Below are 20,000 nucleotides of genomic sequence, written 5' to 3' on the forward strand. Positions count from 1 at the left end.
TGTGACTTCTTTAGCACTTTACTTTACTTTAGCAGTATTTCTGAACATATTTTGATGTTGTTGGGTTTCACTGCTACATTTATGGCCCGTGTGTGTTTGGATGTGTCCTGCCTCTGTGGTTGCTGTGGCTGGTGAATAGTGTCAGGGGTGTCATACTACAGAGATATACAAAACAAGTCAGACTCTCAAGCTTTTCAGTCTTTCATTTCTTCCTTCTCAACCCTCTCTTCCTCTCTTCTGTTTTCCCTCTGTTACTTTTACTCTTCTCTTTCTCTGCCTCACTCTTTCTCCCTCTGAGCGTCTCTCTTTCTCTCTCTCTCCCTCTCTCTCTCTCTCTCTGAGGAATCCTGCTCTCTCAGCTGTTCTCTGGTGGTTCATAGCTCCCACATTTAGCCTCCTCACCCCCCCCCCCCCCCCTCCACACCACCACCACACCCCTCTTCTCCATTCCCCCCCCTCAGCACCTCCTCTCCTCTCCTCTCAGTGGGGACTGAGTCTCTGGCCCGACAGAGGCCTTGGAACAGAGGGCAAGGGGGAAAGGTGTGTGTGTGTGTGTGTGTTGGTAGGGTTGTATTAGACCCCTGGCTAAATTTGGGCATGCTATAAGGGTGTGTGAGCAGAGGACCCACTGTCACACCTGCTGAAACTAGCTTGCTCTCCCTGCCTCTCTCTCTCTCTCTCTCTCTCTCTCTCTCTTTCTCTCTGTTGGTCTTCCTCTCTCTCCCCCCTCTTACTTGCCTCCAGCCACCTCTCAATCTCCTCTCCATATCCTATCTCTCTCTCCATCTTTCTATGTATGTCACTCCTCTCTTTCTCTCTCTCTCTCTCTCTGCTCTACATCAAATTACACCACACAGAGACATTCTTCTCTCCCTCTTCTCTTCTCTCATTCCTACTCTCTCTCTTTCTCTCTTACAGCCAGCGAAATTATTGTTTCTGTGTACATTTTCCATAGTGTAGTTTGCTCAATGCCCATCGGCATTGACAGCAGAACAGATGTTGTTGTTGTTGATTTAACCCTTAAGCTGGTACCGTGACAGGAATGTTGAATATGGAACGCTCTAAAGAATATCTGGGTTTATTATACGGGGATACGGGGAATGGGATTTCCCAAAGTTCTATCAGTCATTATTTTCGTCTAAGGACCTCTGAATAATGACCGCTGCCAATGGCAACGGATTTTCATTCAAAAGTGAAGGCAGACGGTTGATCAGCTGTGTTCTAAAGAACGTTTGATTCAAGTTCAGTGTGTGTTGCGAGCTATTTGTTTCTCAGCAAAAGCCACAACGAAACGGTAACAAATAAATGTACATGACATTTCGTGGAGTTTATTTTTTCCATTTCAGCAAGTAGCCATATAATAAGCAGGATAATGTATAGAACACCGGTCATTATTGGGAAAATAAGTCCCTTCAGGGCGAAGCAAGTCCAGTTCGCCCTGACCGGCGTTCTATACAGTATCCCTTACTCATTGAATTGAACATGGAACAGAATATTCAGTTCTAAACTCTCCTGCTGAAGGGTTAACCAGCTCATTGTCTCTCTCTGTGCAAGTCACTACTCTTCTCCCCAATGCTCATATGTATGAATCTCTCTGTGCCATTGTCAGGTTTTAAGATGACTGTTGAAATAAATAAATAAATAAGATAGATATTTAGAAGGACACTCAGGGAGTGCAGACCTCTGCCAAGCCGAATAGTCCATGTCCAATCCAATCATGCTTTTTTAAGTTAAAAAATGATCCTGGATCTGCCCCCTTGATCCAGATCTGCTCCAAAATGTAATAGGTTCCACTTCTCCAACAAGTTTAATGAAAATCAACCACACAGTATTTTCACAATCTGTTTAATCTTCATAATGCTGACACACAGACAGACAAGCAAGCAAGCCAAGAAACCACAATCAAAACATAACCTATTTAGCAGAGGTAATATTGAATGATGATCAATGGCCAAAGTAGAAGAGACTCTCTCTCTCTCTCTCACACACACACACACTACATTTACCATGGTCTTTTTTCTTCTCCCTTTCTAAAATGTCTTTCTCTACCTCTTGGTGGTGCTGTTTGCCTCACAAAGCGTCTATGTGTTTCATATTTTTGTGTCTGAGGGAACATAAGACTATAAAACTAATGATGTCTTTCCTTTTTCCCCTTTTCTTTCTGTTCTCTTTTGCCTCCCATCTCTCTCTCTCTCTCCCTCTCTTCTTTTCATTCTTTTTTCTTGCATTCTTTTCTTCCCCCCTCTCTCCTCCCCTCTCTCTCTCTCTCAGACATTCACAGCATGGTGTAACTCCCATCTGCGTAAGGCTGGCACGCAGATCGAGAACATCGAGGAGGACTTCAGAAATGGCCTCAAGCTTATGCTGCTCTTGGAGGTCATCTCAGGTAGCCATGGCAACACATGACTTTTCAGGGTGGGGGTGGGGGGGTGTCCACTCACAGAACTTGCAAACTTCAACTTACTTTAACTTTAACTTACTGGTTCAATGTACTTCAGGCTTTCATAAAAAGTAAAGGTTAATCTTACTACATGACCATCCAGCTCAGAATACAGATGCTGGAATTTGGGTTCTCTGTGGTCTCTGTCTTGCATGACAAGAACAAGGTTCCGCAGTCGCCTGACCGCTCTTGTTATTTATAAATTGCTTGGTTGGTAAAACGTCAGCAACTCAGACATAGTACCTCTGCTCGTAAGAAAGACATTTCGAATTTGTCCCTTTTTCCGTGTACAGGGGGATTTATGTGTGTTTTTTGAAATTAGAAAAACCTAATTTCAAAAAACATGCAAGCATCAGCCATTTTGCCAATTAGAAATTCATCACACAGACATCCCATAACCCAGAGCAGAGACAGAATGACGTCTTCTATACTGGGTCAAAGCTGTAATAGCGCTTGTAAGCAGTCTGGACTGTAAGCAGTATACAATGCCGAAATCTTGTCGAGAATGAAATCCCAGCAGCTGTACTGTCCTGTACTGTGGACCAGAGAGAAAGCGCCCAATCCCTCCTGGGTCAGCTGCCTCGCTCTGATCCTGTTTAGCTAGTCCATTTGACACCCAGCCCAGGGATTATCCCCAAAAGACCATGTTCCTCTTCTTTCATAATCACTAGGCCACAGAGGCTACTCACACTCACACTACTCACACTAATGGTCGGGTCACTGTCTCTCGTCTGTGGTGAGGTTAAGTGGTTATGGTATTACAGTGCAGCTGTTATGGATGAAGTTGCTGTGTGTGTGTGTGTGTGTGTGAGTGTGTGTGTGTGTGTGTGCTTGTGTGTGTGTGTGTGTGTGTGTGTGTGTGTTGCCCACATTGGCCAAACACTACTTTCACTAAACATTTATTTGAACACTTGATATTCGGTAATGCTGAGCCCCAAGAAATGCATTGCAGGATGTAGAATTACTTCACATCCTGCACTATGTTCAAATTGAGTTTGTGTGTCCCAGGTGAGAGACTGCCCAAGCCTGACAAGGGTAAGATGCGCTTCCACAAGATCGCCAATGTCAACAAAGCTCTGGACTACATCTGCAGCAAGGGGGTTAAACTGGTGTCCATTGGTGCTGAGGGTGAGTGTGAGTGTGTGTGTGTGTGTGTGTGTGTGTATTCTTGTGCATGTCTGTTTCTATTTGTTGTTTTTTTTTATGTTATTTGAAACTGATTGAAATGGGGTGGTGAAAACAATACAATGGAATACAGTTCACCAGCACCACAAACTGCAGCCTCCAAAATGAACCCATTGAACTTGATACTGATTTATCAACCTTTATAAAGCAAGATTTATTGCAGAACTACTGCATGTAAGTACTTCTATGATATTCAATATGTGTGTACACAAGGCTAAGGATGCAAGTGTTTGTGTGTCTGCATTGTGTACAGTGTTGGGAGGGTTACTTTCAAAACATATTCCGTTACAGAATACAGAATACATGCCCAAAAATGTAATTTGTAACGTATTCCGTTACGTTACTCAATCTGAGTAACATATTCTGAATACTTAGATTACTTCCGCATTGAATTGCATTTTATAAGTGTAGGAATGCGGCCATCAAATCCTGCTTAGGCCTACAGTAACTAAACAGGCCTATTCTGGTGTGTTCTTCTGTTCCAAATGGCCCACATAGGAGAATGTAAAGTCAACTAAGCTACCTGATACAACTTTAAAATAGCAAGGTGACCACTAAAACTACAGCAGGCAACTAGGCTAATTAAAACAAACAAAATAAATAGGCCTAGGCTACTTTAAGGGCGTAGCCAGAAATTATAATTAAGGTGTGCCTGTGAGATGTTTCGGTGGCATCAACCCAGTACAAGTGAGGGGCGCATATGACAGGTGGAACGCAAATGACCTGTAAATGTAAACACTATGGGCTACTGTATATCAGTGCTCTCAAAATGAACGTGATCGCGTATGACAATCAAAAACCGCACGTTACTGTATATGCTACTTGCAAGAATAATTCTTCAGAGGCTGCACCATATAATCCATTTTAAAACGTAAATGTAGATCTAATTAGAAAAAATAATAATCCATAAAGCTATTTTAAGTTAGAATAAAAAACTTAGAATGCAGTGCCTGTTTTAGAGATTGGTTTTATTGTAGGTCTAAATCAACACGTGAACTAGGCTTTTTAATGCTTAGCAAACTGTGTAACCGATTGGCCGAAGTAGCCTGAGCTATTAATAGGCTACTTGGGAAAATATAATTTGAACAGATATCAGGAACCACGATCAGTGAGGAACAGGAGTTACATCCACTTACTTTACACCTAATTTGCTGTGCAAACAGTCATTTCAGGGTCTCCGATGACGCGTCCATAATGCGTGGTAGCTGCGTTTTGAGGCTAGTGCAAGACGGCGGGGCTTGAATTTAAACAATTTCATCATAGATTGCTTTCAGGAGCTTCTGGGAAATGGAGTTGCCTTAATTTATTTAGAGAGTGAATAAACTTATGAAACAGAGAAGTATCGTCATGTAATCCATTGATTTCAACAATGTAGCCTAACTGTATTCTAAATACCAACTATTTAACTTGTAACTGTATCGGAATACAGTTACTCATAATTTGTATTCTGAATACGTAACGCCGGTACATGTATTCCGTTACTCCCCAACACTGATTGTGTATGTCTGGGGTAGAGAGTTATTAAGACAGAGTAGCTATGAAGGCCTTGGCGATGGCAGGATGTTTATTACCGTCAAAGCATTGCATGCTGGTCCAGATGACCTTGGTTGCCATGGTTTCCAATCAAACCCATGCCTGCACTCTGTGTTCCCATAGAAATTGTGGACGGAAATGTGAAGATGACTCTGGGTATGATCTGGACAATCATTCTGCGTTTCGCCATCCAGGACATCTCTGTGGAGGGTACAAACACACACACACACACACACACACACACAAAGACATACACACAGAATCTGATTGCATTCACTTATACATAATGTTAATACACAACAATTTACTATTAGAAAAAACATATCTTTCAAGCACTTAACACACGAGCACATGCAATCACACATACAGACATAATATATTGCACACAGACATAAACATATGTACACTGTAAGCAATGTTAAATGTGTGTGTGTGTGTGTGTGTGTGTTTTCTGTCCCCCACAGAGACCTCTGCCAAAGAGGGTCTCCTTCTGTGGTGCCAGAGGAAGACTGCCCCCTACAGGAATGTCAATGTACAGAACTTCCACATCAGGTATAGCATACAGTACACACACACACACACACACACATGTACACAGAAAATCATTTTTCTTTTGATTTTCTTTAAAAGGTTTCCTTTTGATTTCCTTGGACTCTTGTTCATTTCCTGATCACCATATCGATCTTGTGTTTCTCTTTCCTCTCGTCTCTTTTCTGTCCTCTTCCTTTTCTTTGCTTTCTTCCCTCGTTCCCAATCTCACTTCGCCAACTTTGCCACTTTGCTCTTGTTCCCTCCTGTCCATGTTTCCTCCTCTGCTCTTCTATCCTTACCTTGTCACCATCCCACCTCCCCTCTTCTCTTTTCTACATTTTTTCTTATCTGTCCTCATGTCTTTTCTACCCACCCTCTCCTCTCCTCCTCACCTCTCCTCTCCTTTTCCCCCTCACCCCTCCTCTCGTCTACTGTCCTTCTCACCCCTCCTCTCTATTCCTCTTCTCCCTGGTTCCTCTCCTCCTCTCCTCCGCTCCCTCGTTCCTCTCCTCCGTCTCCAGTTGGAAGGATGGTCTGGCTCTGTGTGCCCTCATCCACAGGCACAGACCTGACCTCATTGACTACTCCAAACTGAGAAAGGTGCTCATCTCTCTCTCCTCCCCACCATTCCTCTCTCTCTCTACCTTTCTGTCTTCCCAAGTGTTTCTATCTATCTATCTATCTATCTATCTATCTGTCTGTCTGTCTGTCTGTCTGTCTGTCTGTATGTCTGTCTGTATGTCTGTCTGTCTACACTGTAAACCTGAACATTCAAACTAATTTATCAAAATATTTAATAAAGCCGATTACCTTATTTTCTTATAATTATTTACTCCATCAATTTAACCTAAAACAAATATTTGATTTGACTACCAGTAACTGAACTATTACATTTAAGGTGACTCACATTTTTTCAATATGCGTCTCCACAATGGTTACCCTGACTATACTGCATTTACCAGAATTCATCAACATTTAACTACCAGCACATGTCATCATCATAAAGATACGACTCATGCTAACATTGCATTAGCATTTTAGTGCAGCCAATACTGTCAAATGCACACCCTGACAACAATATTTGATTAGTTCAAAGTTTTTTAGGAAAGAATCATTGGAGTCAATTCTTCAGTATGACACGCATAACTGAGTTATGTTAACTGAGATCTTTTGTTTAGGTTGACTGTGAGTGTTTGATCCATCTATGGTGGGAATAAAGCATACATGTCCAAACACCATTTTCCAAATTATATTGATACTTTGTAATTCAACTTGAAGTATAGCGAACAACTGTCGACAACAGTCATGTTTGATTACTGTATTTTATGTTGTTGCAAAGGATCGTCGGAATCTAGGTAACACTAAAACAGTTAAGTTGTCTTTTAAACTAGTATTTTTGAGTTTAAAAAAATCATAGTTATGAGTTACTGTCAGTTTTCAAAGATCAAGTTATTTTAAATCATTAATCATTTGAGTTCGGGTGTACAGTGAATCTGTCTGTCTCTTTCTCTCCCACACGCTCAGTGATGCTCAATTTTTTCTCTCTTCATCTGTCGCTTTTTCTCTTGTCTTTGGTTCCCTGCTCTTAGATTTATGCGCATCCTCGCCCACACACACCTCACTCTAGTTGAGAAATGCTGTGCTGATGGGTCCGATGGATTCCATTTCAAGCACTCAACCACTTATGAGTTTTTGTTTGGAATAATAAATCACCAGTTGGTTGAAACTTTTGCATAAAATAAACAGTTAAGCAGTTAAATTTCTATATGAACTTTGGGCCTGTACCCTGTACTTGATGTACATTAATAACTGACTACTTTTCAACTGGGCCTTCTGTTAATAATTACAAGATTTATATTAATGGCAAATAACAAATAGTGTAAAAATCTGCTGTAATTGCACTATTTAACAGTCTGTCTCCCTGACCCTGCCTCTAGGATGACCCCATTGGAAACCTAAACACTGCCTTTGAGGTCGCTGAGAAGTATCTGGACATCCCCAAGATGTTGGACGCTGAGGGTGAGTCTGCTTTAAGAATGACACAGAGAGGGCTTGGTGCCAATTTTAATTGAGTATGTATGTGCGGTGTGGCATATAAATAAAGCAAATGCCAGTGTCAATCTTGTTGCGCATTAAATTAGGTACATAATGGCCATTCTGCATATTAGAATGCAGTCTCACAGGGAGGCTACTCTGGGCACATAACTGAAGCATTACATTCCATTCGAGTTGCATCTGCTGCAACAATCCATGTACACTGTAATCAATGGAACTTGCTAGACCAGACGTGATAGTGGTGCGTACATTCGAAAAAAAATAGAGCAGTCTTTCTAAAGCGATTTTTTCTTTCTGAAAATGGAGCGCTTCATTTGCGGACCTGGTGTAGGTCGAGTGTTAGTGTTGGAAGAGATATAGGCCAAATATGGTCTGTATCTATTCCTGCCACCCATTAAATACTTATCCCAATGTTTGCATTGACTTTTCTTGTTTCTTCATCTTCCTATCTTCCTGTGTCTCTCCATCTCTCTCTCTCTCTCTGTCATAAAGATATTGTGAACACCCCCAAACCTGATGAGAAGGCTATTATGACCTATGTGTCCTGCTTCTACCATGCTTTTGCTGGTGCTGAGCAGGTGAGCTGTGTGTGGTGTGTCTGTGTGGTAAATGTCAATTGTACTATACACTTATTGTACTGCTCAATCTTTAGGTTGGAGTAAAAAACAAATATGAAATACTGCCCTAATTAAAAAGCCAGCAATCCTACCGCAACACAGCTGAGGTTAATACACTACATACATCACTGTAATAACTATTGACTTATTCTCTCCTTCTTGTTTTTCTCTCTCCCTGCCTGTATGTCTGTGTGTATGTCTTCCTGTCTATTTCCTTGTCGGCCTGTCTGTCCATCTGTCTGTCTCTTCCTCAGGCTGAGACTGCAGCCAACAGGATCTGTAAGGTTCTGGCTGTGAACCAGGAGAATGAGAGACTCATGGAGGAGTATGAGAAACTGGCCAGTGAGGTGAGTGGGTGTACCTCCCAAAGGGCCTCCTCAGCGAGCTGCGCCCTGAAGCCCAGTCCAAGGCCTCATGAGCGAGCTCCGTCATGAAGCCGTCTGTGTTGACTACTCCAAAACAGCTTCCTTTAGTCTGCCATGCAGTGGCGGTTCTAGGATTTTTCTGAGACAGGGGCCACAAAGGGGCCACATCATACACTGAGGGGCCAAGAACCGGTCAACATCCATGCACAGAAAATCCCTTGTTCAGTAAGTCAGTGGTGTAGTCTATGTGATATGCAGGACTATGCAGTATACCCACTTAAAAAGCACCACCATCTCAGTATACCCACTTAAAATAGGCAAGGAAAGTTATTAACATTTGGGGTTGATCACAGTATACCCACTACAGCTAACTAGACTACACCACAGCAGTAAGGTGCATATATTTCACCAGTCTCACCTTGTTCAAATACTTTTGCTAAAAAACTAAAAAGCCAATATAAATCTTTTTCCCATTTATTTATAATGTGCATTGAAAACACAATATATAAAACTAAAATATAATAGACACTTCAGCGGAAATGCATTGATAAGAGAAACCACCTTCACTGCCAGTTTGCATACATTTAAACAAACAAACAAACACACATACACACACACACAGCATGTGAGCAACAACTACATCATATTTACACTATTATTTTTTTCAACAATTATTTTTACAATGGTCTGATTTGGAATGGTCTTTGAATCACCGTCTTGCTTCCAGTTACAAAAGTCTGATTCTGATTTGAAGACAGACGATGGGGAATTTGGAAGCGAAACAATTATGGAAGGGGTAGCAAAACACTAAATATGGAATACTCCAACCATTTGAAGTCTTTGTATTAGAAGTCATTTAGTGGCCTCTTCCTATTTCCATGCTGTATCTTGCGGAATACCTTTCAGGGCTCTACAGTGCGCCCATTTCACTCGCACATGCGAGTAAAAATGATGGCGTGCGAGTGCAAAATAATATTTAGGCGCACTGGTGCGAATGACTTATAACCATGTCAATGTTTGTCTACAAAATACACCGCAACATCAAGAAACATGACTGGTGCAAACCATAGAATCACGTCGCAAATGCAGCATAAAAACTACACCTCCCTACTAAACTTTAGCAGTTTCGCGTTGTGACTCGCTAGTAGTCGCTTCTATCAAATCCAAGAGCACGCAGAAAAAGTGGAAAGTTAGACTAGCCAGCCAAGATGCAAAGATTGACGAAATTAGTTCTTCTATCCACCGAATTCATCGGATATCGGAGGAACAGGATGAGATTCTGAGAATGCAGTGAGAGAAGGAAAGGTAACCTAACATGCCTTTTAGCCCAGTTGACGTATTGGCTGCAATGTTGTGCAAAATATAGCTGTAGCGAACAGGCACAAAAGTAGCTTCCCGTAATACTCCCATTTTATTCAAAGGTAGAACGCTACTGACAACTCCAGGCTTCCACGCATGCTTGTTTGTTTACACCGAATACAAGCTGAAGTGCAAAACGAAAGTAGGCCTAACGTTTGCCTACTGCCCCCATCAATGCAGATATTTCAAATAAAAAGTAAAAGTATTAAAAAAATATATATCCTTGATTAGCCTATGTTGGGTTTTGTGGAAGAGAAAATGGACTGTTTTAGTAGTAGTATTAGGCAGTATGCAGTCAGATAGCTCAATGAAACTCTACTTTGAGACAGAATTCATGCGAAGTCCATGAATCAAATAAACTCAGAATAGTGGTTAATAACTTTGCAATGATAGCTCACATTAACTCTACAAAAACGTAGTGTTAGCTAACATTACCCCTCAATTAGGCCTGCATTCTCATGAGATTTAACGTTAATATTAGCAGCTGCTAAACCTTTTCCTCAAGCGAAAAATCAAACGCACTGGCGCATGTAATGTTGGACCCCAAACAAACAGGATGTTCATTTCTCTGCAGTGCCATTTCATATAACGCCATTCAAAAATGTCATACATTAATGTTAACCTGACTCTCATTAATGTTACCTTACCATGCATAAAATCTATCAGCATGCCAACAATGAATTCAAACCTGAACTCAGGTAACCTAACGTTAAGTTAATGTTAACAGTTCACTGACTAAGTTGCTGCTTCATAATTTAATTGACAAACCTAACAGCAACAAATAAACGTCCTTTTCACATATTAATGATAACTCACATAGCCTAGATTTGTGACTCACCAAGAAACTTCTGTGGAGGATGAAACGCTGCCATTGATTGGTTCTTCACGCTAGCTGATACTTTCGTTAGCCAAATGTATCAGTTCTTCACATTAGCCGAGAGTTCTCTGGTTAGCCAAATGTATTCTTTCTTTCGTGCACAGACCTAAGCAGTTCTTTGTGTGCTTTAGCTTTCAAGCTTCAAAAGGTGCATTACTGGCACCAGTTGTTTGGGAATGGAATTGCATCTCTGATCATCGTTCTCAACAAGTTTGACATTTATTGATGATTGCCGGTACAGGGGCCATTCAGGGGCCAATGAAATTTCAGGTGGGGCCATGGCCCCTGTGGCCCCGCCCCTAAAACCGCCCCTGCTGCCATGTATCATTTAATGTGATGTTAATACTGTGCTATATTTAATTGCAAGTACTGTAATACAGTTAATGCTCAGTAAACACAGAGAACATCACAGTGCAATACATCATCACAATTTTTGAACATGTTTTCTTTCTCTTTCTTCTCCCCTCCCTGTACCTTGATTCTTCTCTCACATTATACCTGAATCTCTCCACCCTATCCTTCTCTCTCCCTCTTTCTCTCTATCCCTCTCCCCTCTCTCGCTGTTTCCCTCCCTCCACCACTCACTCTTCATGCCTCTCTTTTCATCACTCTCTCTCCATCCCTCTCTTTCTCCCTCCACATCTCTCACTCTCTCCATCCCTCTCTTTCCTCCCTTTTTCCACCCCCTTCCCTCCCTCCCTCTCTCTCTCTCTCTCTCTCTCTCTCTCTCTCACTCTCTCTCAGCTGCTGGAGTGGATCCGCCGCACCATCCCCTGGCTGGAGAACCGCGTGGCTGAGCAGACCATGCGCGCCATGCAACAGAAGCTGGAGGACTTCCGCGACTACCGCCGCGTGCACAAGCCACCCCGCGTGCAGGAGAAGTGCCAGCTGGAGATCAACTTCAACACGCTGCAGACCAAGCTGCGCCTCAGCAACCGCCCCGCCTTCATGCCCTCCGAGGGCAAGATGGTGTCGGTGAGTGGACACACGTCCGGCATGAACAGGCAAACTAGGCCACAGGACACACTGTCACGATTGGTGCTGACATGCTGGACACCCACCTACAATGGCACCGAATATGCCACAAGTAACCTGCCCACTTTGATGCCCTCTTAGGGCAAGATGGCCAGTGAGTGGACACACGTACTGCTTTAACTAAGCAGCAAAACACATTGACATGAGTGCCGCGCGGTGTTTTGTAGACGCCTACCTAAAATTGCACTGAATATGTGCAAACAGCCCGCCTTGATGGCCACTGAGGGCGAGATGGTGTCACTGAGTGGAGATATGTCTGAAGATAGTGGAGATAGGCCATGAAGCAGCCTGGTGCACATAGCATGCTGGTGTGTAGACGCCTACATAGTATGGCACCAAATATGCCTGAGTAACCGGCCCGCCTTCAATGCCTCTGAGAGCGAGGCGGCATAATATATTGGCACGGCAGTGCCCAAGAGCGCAAAGTGCCCATAAACATGATGTCAGTTCCACTTCTCGTGGGCACCCACTTGAGTCCAGAGAATTATTTCACTGCATTGCATCAGCAGCAGAGCAGTGAACATGCACTCATCCTGCCAGTGGAAGAGCACAAAGCACATGACATGTGCAGGACTTGTGGTCTTCGGAGCCCTGATATAGACAGATATGCAGACACAAAACTGTCTGTCTCAAAGCCAGAAAACTGACTCTCAAAGTAGATATTTTTTTAAATGCCACTTGAAAACTGTGAATGTAATCAAAGGAAACTTCATCAAAATTCTGCTTAAAGCCCTAGAGCTAAGTGTAAAGTGCAATGAAAATCTAAAATTGCCTGCTGTTGACAGTATTTATACCAAATCCAGCATCCTTGTGATTCTCTAAGTGGATGTTTTTTGTACATACAAATGAGGCTATAATAACAAGAAATGGCTTCAAAATAATTTGCAGAATACCCCAGGGCTAAGAAGTAGTACAGCAAAGGTCTGAAAGTAGTGTGCTTCTGATTCACTTAGCTCGATTAGTAATTCTACCCTGAGGGATCAAAAATTAGGTAATTGAGGTGCAAGACTGATGAAAACTAGCTTTCAGGGGAGCACTCTCTCCCTCTGACACACACTCACTCAGCCGGTGCTTCAGTGTCTGTGAGGGTGTTAAAATGGCCTCCTTGTTGTCTGTGGTGTGTGGGCACATGAAAATCATTCTCATATCATTTATGTCTTTTTGTGTGGTGCTTGAGTGTACACGTCTTTCCTCTGTCTATGCTGTAGATTGTAGGACATTTGCTTACGTCTGTGTTAATGTCTGACATTACAAACAGCTGCTAACTCTTTATTTGTTCTGTGGGTGTTACAAACAGCTGTCTGTCATGTGGCTTTAGGGTATTGTTAACACTGCTAACTTGTTGTGTGGGTGAAAGATACTGTTAACTAACTCCTGTGTTCTGTGCGTATAGGACAAGGTTAACTGCTCTCTGTCCTGTAGCTGTAGGACATTGCTAATGACTGTGGGACATTGCTATCTCCTGTCTGTCTTGTGGCTGTTGGACATTGCTAACCACTGTCTGTCCTGTAACTGTAAGACATTGCTAATGCCTATAGTACATGGCTGACTCCTGTCTGTCCTGTGGTTGTCGGACATTGCTAACATCTGTAGGAATTTGCTAACACCAGTCTGTACTGTGGCTGTAGGACATTGCTAACTCCTGGATGTGGCTAACCTCTGTCTATCCTGTGGCTGTTGGACGTTGCTAACTCCTGTCTGTACTGTGTCTATATTACTTTGCTAACTCTTGTCTGTTCTGCAGTTGTAGGACATTGCTAATGCCTGCCTATCCTGTTACTGTAGGACATTGCTAACACCGGTCTCTGGTTGTAGGACATTGCTAACACCTGTCTGCATATGATTGTAGGACATTGCTAACGCCTGGAAGGGCCTGGAACAGGTGGAGAAGGGCTATGAAGAGTGGCTCCTCACCGAGATCCGCCGCTTGGAAAGACTCGACCACCTGGCTGAGAAGTTCAAGCAGAAGTGCTCTCTCCATGAGAGCTGGACTGGAGGTACTGTAAAGAGCCCAATGCAACATCACCATACACTATTGGCAGAAGAGTTACAACCAATCAGGAGCTTGTTTAGTTGTGTGTGTGTTTGTGCCTAGAGAAAGGTTTAGCACACGCTGGTAAATCAAGGACTGTGAACACCAGGTGCAGGCTGATTTATGAAAGATTGATGCTGTGTTCTGATATGTATGGTCAGGTTGTTAATTATACATGAACACACTCTATTGGGAACACTTTGAAACTCTTGTATAATTGAACATAGGCACCTGCATGAGTAAATGATAAGAGTGCCACCAGTCTCGAGTATTTTATGGAGATAATAACAGTCTCTCATACCTTTCATTGATTATTTCCCTTCTTTTTTCTTTCTCTGGCTTTCATATTGTCAGTATTTTGCACATTTTGCACATAGTGAATTTTCCACCACTATTTGAACCAATTTTACCCCATTTTATCTCTAGTTTTCGTGTGATTGTCCTTGCATTATTATATGGTACCAGGATTCACAAAGGGAAACCCAGTTATTGGCTTTGGTCAGCTCATGCTGTAGTTCATATCAGCTTTGGTTGAAATTTAATTCTGTCTCTTATTCTATTTCTCTGTCCGTCTCTCCATCTTACTTCTTATCAACTCTCCCATCTCTTTCTCTCTCTTTATCCGTTTTCCCTCTCACTATCCCCCTCTCTCTCATTCTCTCTCTATCTCATTATCTCTCTCTCTCTTTCTCTTTTTCCATCCCTCAGGTAAGGAGGGCCTGCTCTCCCAGAAGGACTATGAGTCGGCATCTCTGATGGAGATCCGCGCTCTGATGAGGAAGCACGAGGCCTTTGAGAGTGACCTGGCCGCCCACCAGGACCGTGTGGAGCAGATTGCCGCCATTGCCCAGGAGCTCAAGTAAGAGACAGAGGGAGGGAGAGGGAGGGAGGGAGGGAGGGAGAGGGAGGGAGGGAGGGAGGGAGAGCAAAGGACAGGGAGGAGGAAGGGATCTCAAGTAAGAGAGGGAAGAAACTGAGAGAGCTTAGAAGCTCATTAAGAGGGAGAGCGAGAGTGAGAGACCAAGACACAAAAAGAGTCGGAGAGTGAGAGAGAGAGAGAGAGAGAGAGAGAGAGAGAGAGAGAGAGAGAGAGGGATGAAACTGGGAGGAAGCTAGAGAGGAAATTAGAAAGACAGAAGCATGGTGACGTATAGAAGAACAGAATGTGGAAAGAGATAAGTAACCTAGACCACCCACTAGGACCACACATTTACTGTATATCAACAGAGAGAGAGAGAGAGAGAAGGTAAGAGAGAGAGATGAAGAGAGGTGATGAGAGAGAGATTGTGAATGTATACTGTAAGAGACCCAAGAGCAGAGTTTGGCCACCCACTCAGACCCACATGAAACAGACAGACTTTAGGCATCGGCATAAAGCACAGAGGAAAGAGAGTGGGTGGGAGAGAGAGGAGGGAGGGAAGAAAGGAGAGAGAGGGAGTGAGGTAGGGAGGGGAGCAGGGTAGGGAGGTATAGAACATAAGGTAGGTAAGGGAGGGTGACCTGAGCAAACCACAGGACCATATGGAGCAGACAGCTGTTATCAAAGAGAATGACAGGAAAATTCAAAGAGATGACAGGAAAAAACAAACAAGTCGGATAGGAAAGAGAAGGATGTATATTGAGAGAGAGAGACAGAGAGAAACATGCAAAACGACAGGAAAGAGATGAGCGACTGATCTGGCTCTGTGCCTGCAAGCAGTAAAACAATGAGAAAGAAAAGAGGCTTATCTGCCCATACTTATACTGTGTCATGCACTTCCTTCTTCTTTAAAGCTTCAGGTACCAAAGATTAAGATTGGGATCAGTTGTAATGCCTGTGTATGTGTGTGTGTGTGTGTGTGTGTGTGTGTGTGTGTGTGTGTGTGTGTGTGTGTGTGTGTGTGTGTGTGTGTGTGTATGTGTCTATGCCCGCCTAGTGAGCTGGACTACCACGATGCTTCCACAGTTAATGCCCGCTGCCAGGCTATCTGTGACCAGTGGGACAACCTGGGCACTCTGACCCAGAAGAGGAGGGACTCTCTGGAGGTACTCCACACCCCAACCCCCCACTACAGTCTCACTGTGTCCACACCACAACCCCCCACTACAGTCTCACTGTGTCCACACCCCAAATAAGCAGGCAAATTTGATTTATTTCTTTTGAGACTGACTGCCCGCTCTGCTGTTTGCAAGTGATCAAATCAGATTTGTGGATCTTTATCCATCAATCGTTTTCCTGGTCTGGATGTGCTCTTGTATAGTAATCATGATAACTACCCATGGCACTTCATGACACGGAGAAAGAGAATTGCAGTGAAAAGTCCAACCTTGAATGGGAGCAAATTTATTCTGACTAAAATTACTGCCTCATAAAGAATTAGATATTTTTAATATGGTGTTTTGTGAATGTTTGGTTCAAATCTCAATGAATGCAATGTCATCGAGAATCGCTAACTGTAACTGTACTTTTTTATACCTCTTTGTACTTAACTTTACCAAATAAAATACTGTACATACATATGGAAGGGGCTGCAAATGACTGGTTTGTGCACTCTCCTGCATATGAGGGCAGGTTTTCTGAAGTTCTCGCTCTCCATGCCCCTTATAGCGTGTGGAGAAGTTGTGGGAGACCATTGACCAGCTGTACCTGGAGTTCGCCAAGAGGGCGGCGCCCTTCAACAACTGGATGGATGGAGCTATGGAGGATCTGCAGGATATGTTCATCGTGCACAGCATTGAGGAGATTCAGGTGTGTGTGTGTGTGTGTGTGTGTGTATATTACTGTATATGTTCAATGAGAATGAGTGAGTGAGCCTCTGATGTGACATTTTCACGTTATGGATGTTACTTGTCTGAACCAGTCCTCCACAAACTACATAAAACACATACTTAAGTAGTGAATTTTGATATGAAACAATTGAAATAGTAATTATGAAAAACTAGCAATGAAATTATTGCATCCTCAGTGCCCACTAAGATCCAGAGGAAGAATCAGGACAAGTAATTTAAAATATAAAAAAATACATAATAATAATACTTTTAAAATATAAAAAAATACATAATAATAATACTTTTCACATTAATTAATTTGCTCGGACGGTTGCGCCACCTGACATTTTGAGGGTTTGAGATGTCAAAACATAAAATATATATAGTTTTTATGATAAACAGAAACCATTACAAATTATACAGGTTTTATAGAATAAAATGATGCTTGTTATGGATCATATAAAATGATTTTAAACTGAAGTAATGGACTCGGAATCTGCATGTCACGTCATTGACCCAAACACATACACACAGGCAAGCATACACACACACAAACACACGCACAAACACACAAATGAACACTCACTTACACACAGGCACGTATACGCAAGTGCGCATGCACGCACACACACACAAACACACACACACACACACACACACTCATTTACATGCACATGAGTTGCAAGAGTAGGAGATGGAGACAAATTGGCAAACGTGATTTATTTTTGAGAGAATGTGCAGGACTGAGCGGCGGTCATATTTTGTACCGCTATGCGGTACATCTAGTTTATTGCTCCCGTTACTCGTGTTACTCTGTGGGTATTAGCCACAGAAGATCTGACACTTCAAATGCTGGCACATCGTATTGTAAACCTGTAAATAGTAGAGCTTTCAAATTTCACAGTTTCACATTTCAAATTACACTGTGTTAAACAGACGCAAACGGCAGGCACATCTGCAACAGGAGGTTGCTACGTTAATTCTACCTGCAAAATCAGCCGTCCTCACCAGATAACACGATAATCGAGTTACTCTACAACAACAGTATAACAATTACGGTCAGATTTTCGTTATTAGGCCACGCGAAAATAGGCTGTCAATCACTGGAGGTATTGTAATATTATGTTTTGTTTTGCTAACGCTTAGGCCTTCCTGTAGCTTTGATCAGCTTAATAATCTCTGAAATGTCATTTGGGAACACTAAGGTGAAATGTTTTGAAACTTGCATGCCACCAGAAACAACGTTTACGGGTTTGAGGTAAAATAAAGTCTCCACTCCTGTAAATTCACATTATGTAACATCCATAACGTCACATCTACAACGTACCATTAAAGGTTTTAAAAGTAAGAAAGGGGCACAATTTGTTCATCACACTACAGTACATTGATATAAATCAGCTTTACACAGAAACTTTGAACATTTCTGTGGTTTGCTCAGAAAATTTGTTGCATCAACACTGTATGTTTAGCATAAACTTTTCCTATAAAACGTCATGAATGTGACATGGCCATATACTTGCTGACTTATAAACAAGAGCCTTACAAATTTAAGGAGCTGTGCTCTTAAGGCAAGCGGAGCATACACATTGCTCTACCATTGCCTTGTCAATCTGGAATTTGTGAAATGATAACAATTTGAGTCCATTTTGTCCCCTTTTTACATTTTTATAATATTGACATGTGAAAATGTTGTTTCTGTATGATGTAAAAAGAGTGTAATTTGAGTGTAAAATCATGTTCAATCAGATTACAAACAAGTTACAAACAATAAAATATAGACCTAAATGAACATTTTAACAACAGTTCTATTTGTGTGTGCACAACTTTTTTTTTTCAAGGTAAGGATGGCCTTTGCATGGAATTTCCCATCTTTTATGTGTAAATGTTCTATACATGTGTCAATGTTCCTGTGCCTAACATGGGCTCCTGTCCTTCCACAGAGCCTGATCACGGCCCATGACCAGTTCAAGGCCACTCTGCCTGAGGCCGATAAGGAGCGCATGGCCACCATGGGTATCCACACCGAGGTGATGAAGATCGCCCAGACCTATGGCATCAAGCTCAGTGGCGTCAACCCCTACACCAACCTCTCGCCACAGGACATTACCAACAAGTGGGAGATGGTGAGTAGATAGAGATAGATAGACAGATAGATAAAGAGAGAGAGAGAGAGAGCAAGAAAGAGAGAGAGAGGCAACAACAATTTTAGACCTCTTAAAGGCGAACTTCACAACACAACCCCCCCCCCTCTGCCCCCCCAGGTGAAGCAGCTGGTTCCCCTCAGAGACCAAATGCTGCAGGAGGAGGTTGCCAGGCAACAGGCCAACGAGAGGCTGAGGAGGCAGTTTGCTGCGCAGGCCAACATCATCGGACCCTGGATCCAAACCAAGATGGAGGTCAGACCCGCTGCCATGGCAACACCCGCCTCCTTTGTTCCCTTTTGTTTATTTTTGTTGTTGTTGTTATTTCATGCTATGACATTTTTGTGTGGGCTTAAATGGGTATACGTGAGAAGGAGTTTCTGAGTCAGTTAAGCGTGGTTTGCAAATGCTGGAAAGCTTCCATATATGGAGCATGAGTAGAGCTGATAGTACAATCAGCACCATCTCTGTACACATCCTCCTAATCTCTGTTTCTGTAGCCTTCTAATTAGAGTGCATGAAAATGCAATCTACTGTTATCCGATTTCTTCTTATTAGAGGGCATGAAAATGCACTCTACTGTTATCCGATTCCTTCTTCTTATTTTTCTTCTAGAAACTTCGTTCAAACTGTGTTGCGTAGGTCTTACTTAAGTGACTTCAGCTATGTATTTTTCAACTTTGTAACATTTATACTTTTTGAACTATTAATTAAAAACTACTAAAAATTTCCCCATAGACTTAACATTGGCGATTATGACATCACAGTAGTAGGGCACTTAGAATCCTATGCCAAGTGTTCCGGCCACCTCCAGCAACTGTCTGTCTCAGGCTTTAAGCATACAATCTGGCTCTATTAAGACTACAGATCCTGTTTAACTGCTTCCTCTGCCCACAACTGTTTCAAAATAAAAGTCTCCACTACAATAATTCCCTATTAAATAATTTGACCATTTAAACTATCCAACTATTTAACTTTTCAACTATTCCAACTGTCAGTTATCATCAACTATGCCTCTAGCCTACTATATTAAACCACCACCTACCTAGCAACCAATTTAGCAACCATTGAAATTAAGCATC

General features: G+C 42.4%; 1 protein-coding gene across 1 annotated transcript in view; it reads left to right on the forward strand.

The window, feature by feature from the left end:
• The window catches only part of actn3b (actinin alpha 3b), a 42,382-nt gene that overhangs the window by 16,559 nt on the left and 5,823 nt on the right, over positions 1 to 20,000 (forward strand). Inside the window, exons 2-16 of the mRNA XM_042069185.1 lie at positions 2,272 to 2,386; positions 3,449 to 3,568; positions 5,282 to 5,368; positions 5,623 to 5,710; positions 6,211 to 6,289; positions 7,627 to 7,708; positions 8,237 to 8,322; positions 8,616 to 8,708; positions 11,707 to 11,937; positions 13,847 to 13,994; positions 14,738 to 14,888; positions 15,946 to 16,054; positions 16,617 to 16,757; positions 18,718 to 18,900; positions 19,039 to 19,173. Coding sequence (XP_041925119.1) covers positions 2,272 to 2,386; positions 3,449 to 3,568; positions 5,282 to 5,368; positions 5,623 to 5,710; positions 6,211 to 6,289; positions 7,627 to 7,708; positions 8,237 to 8,322; positions 8,616 to 8,708; positions 11,707 to 11,937; positions 13,847 to 13,994; positions 14,738 to 14,888; positions 15,946 to 16,054; positions 16,617 to 16,757; positions 18,718 to 18,900; positions 19,039 to 19,173 — 1,848 coding nt within the window. The remainder of the gene's footprint in view (positions 1 to 2,271; positions 2,387 to 3,448; positions 3,569 to 5,281; positions 5,369 to 5,622; positions 5,711 to 6,210; positions 6,290 to 7,626; positions 7,709 to 8,236; positions 8,323 to 8,615; positions 8,709 to 11,706; positions 11,938 to 13,846; positions 13,995 to 14,737; positions 14,889 to 15,945; positions 16,055 to 16,616; positions 16,758 to 18,717; positions 18,901 to 19,038; positions 19,174 to 20,000) is intronic.

Source organism: Alosa sapidissima, chromosome 18, assembly GCF_018492685.1.
Source record: "Alosa sapidissima isolate fAloSap1 chromosome 18, fAloSap1.pri, whole genome shotgun sequence".
NCBI classification, from domain to species: domain Eukaryota; kingdom Metazoa; phylum Chordata; class Actinopteri; order Clupeiformes; family Clupeidae; genus Alosa; species Alosa sapidissima.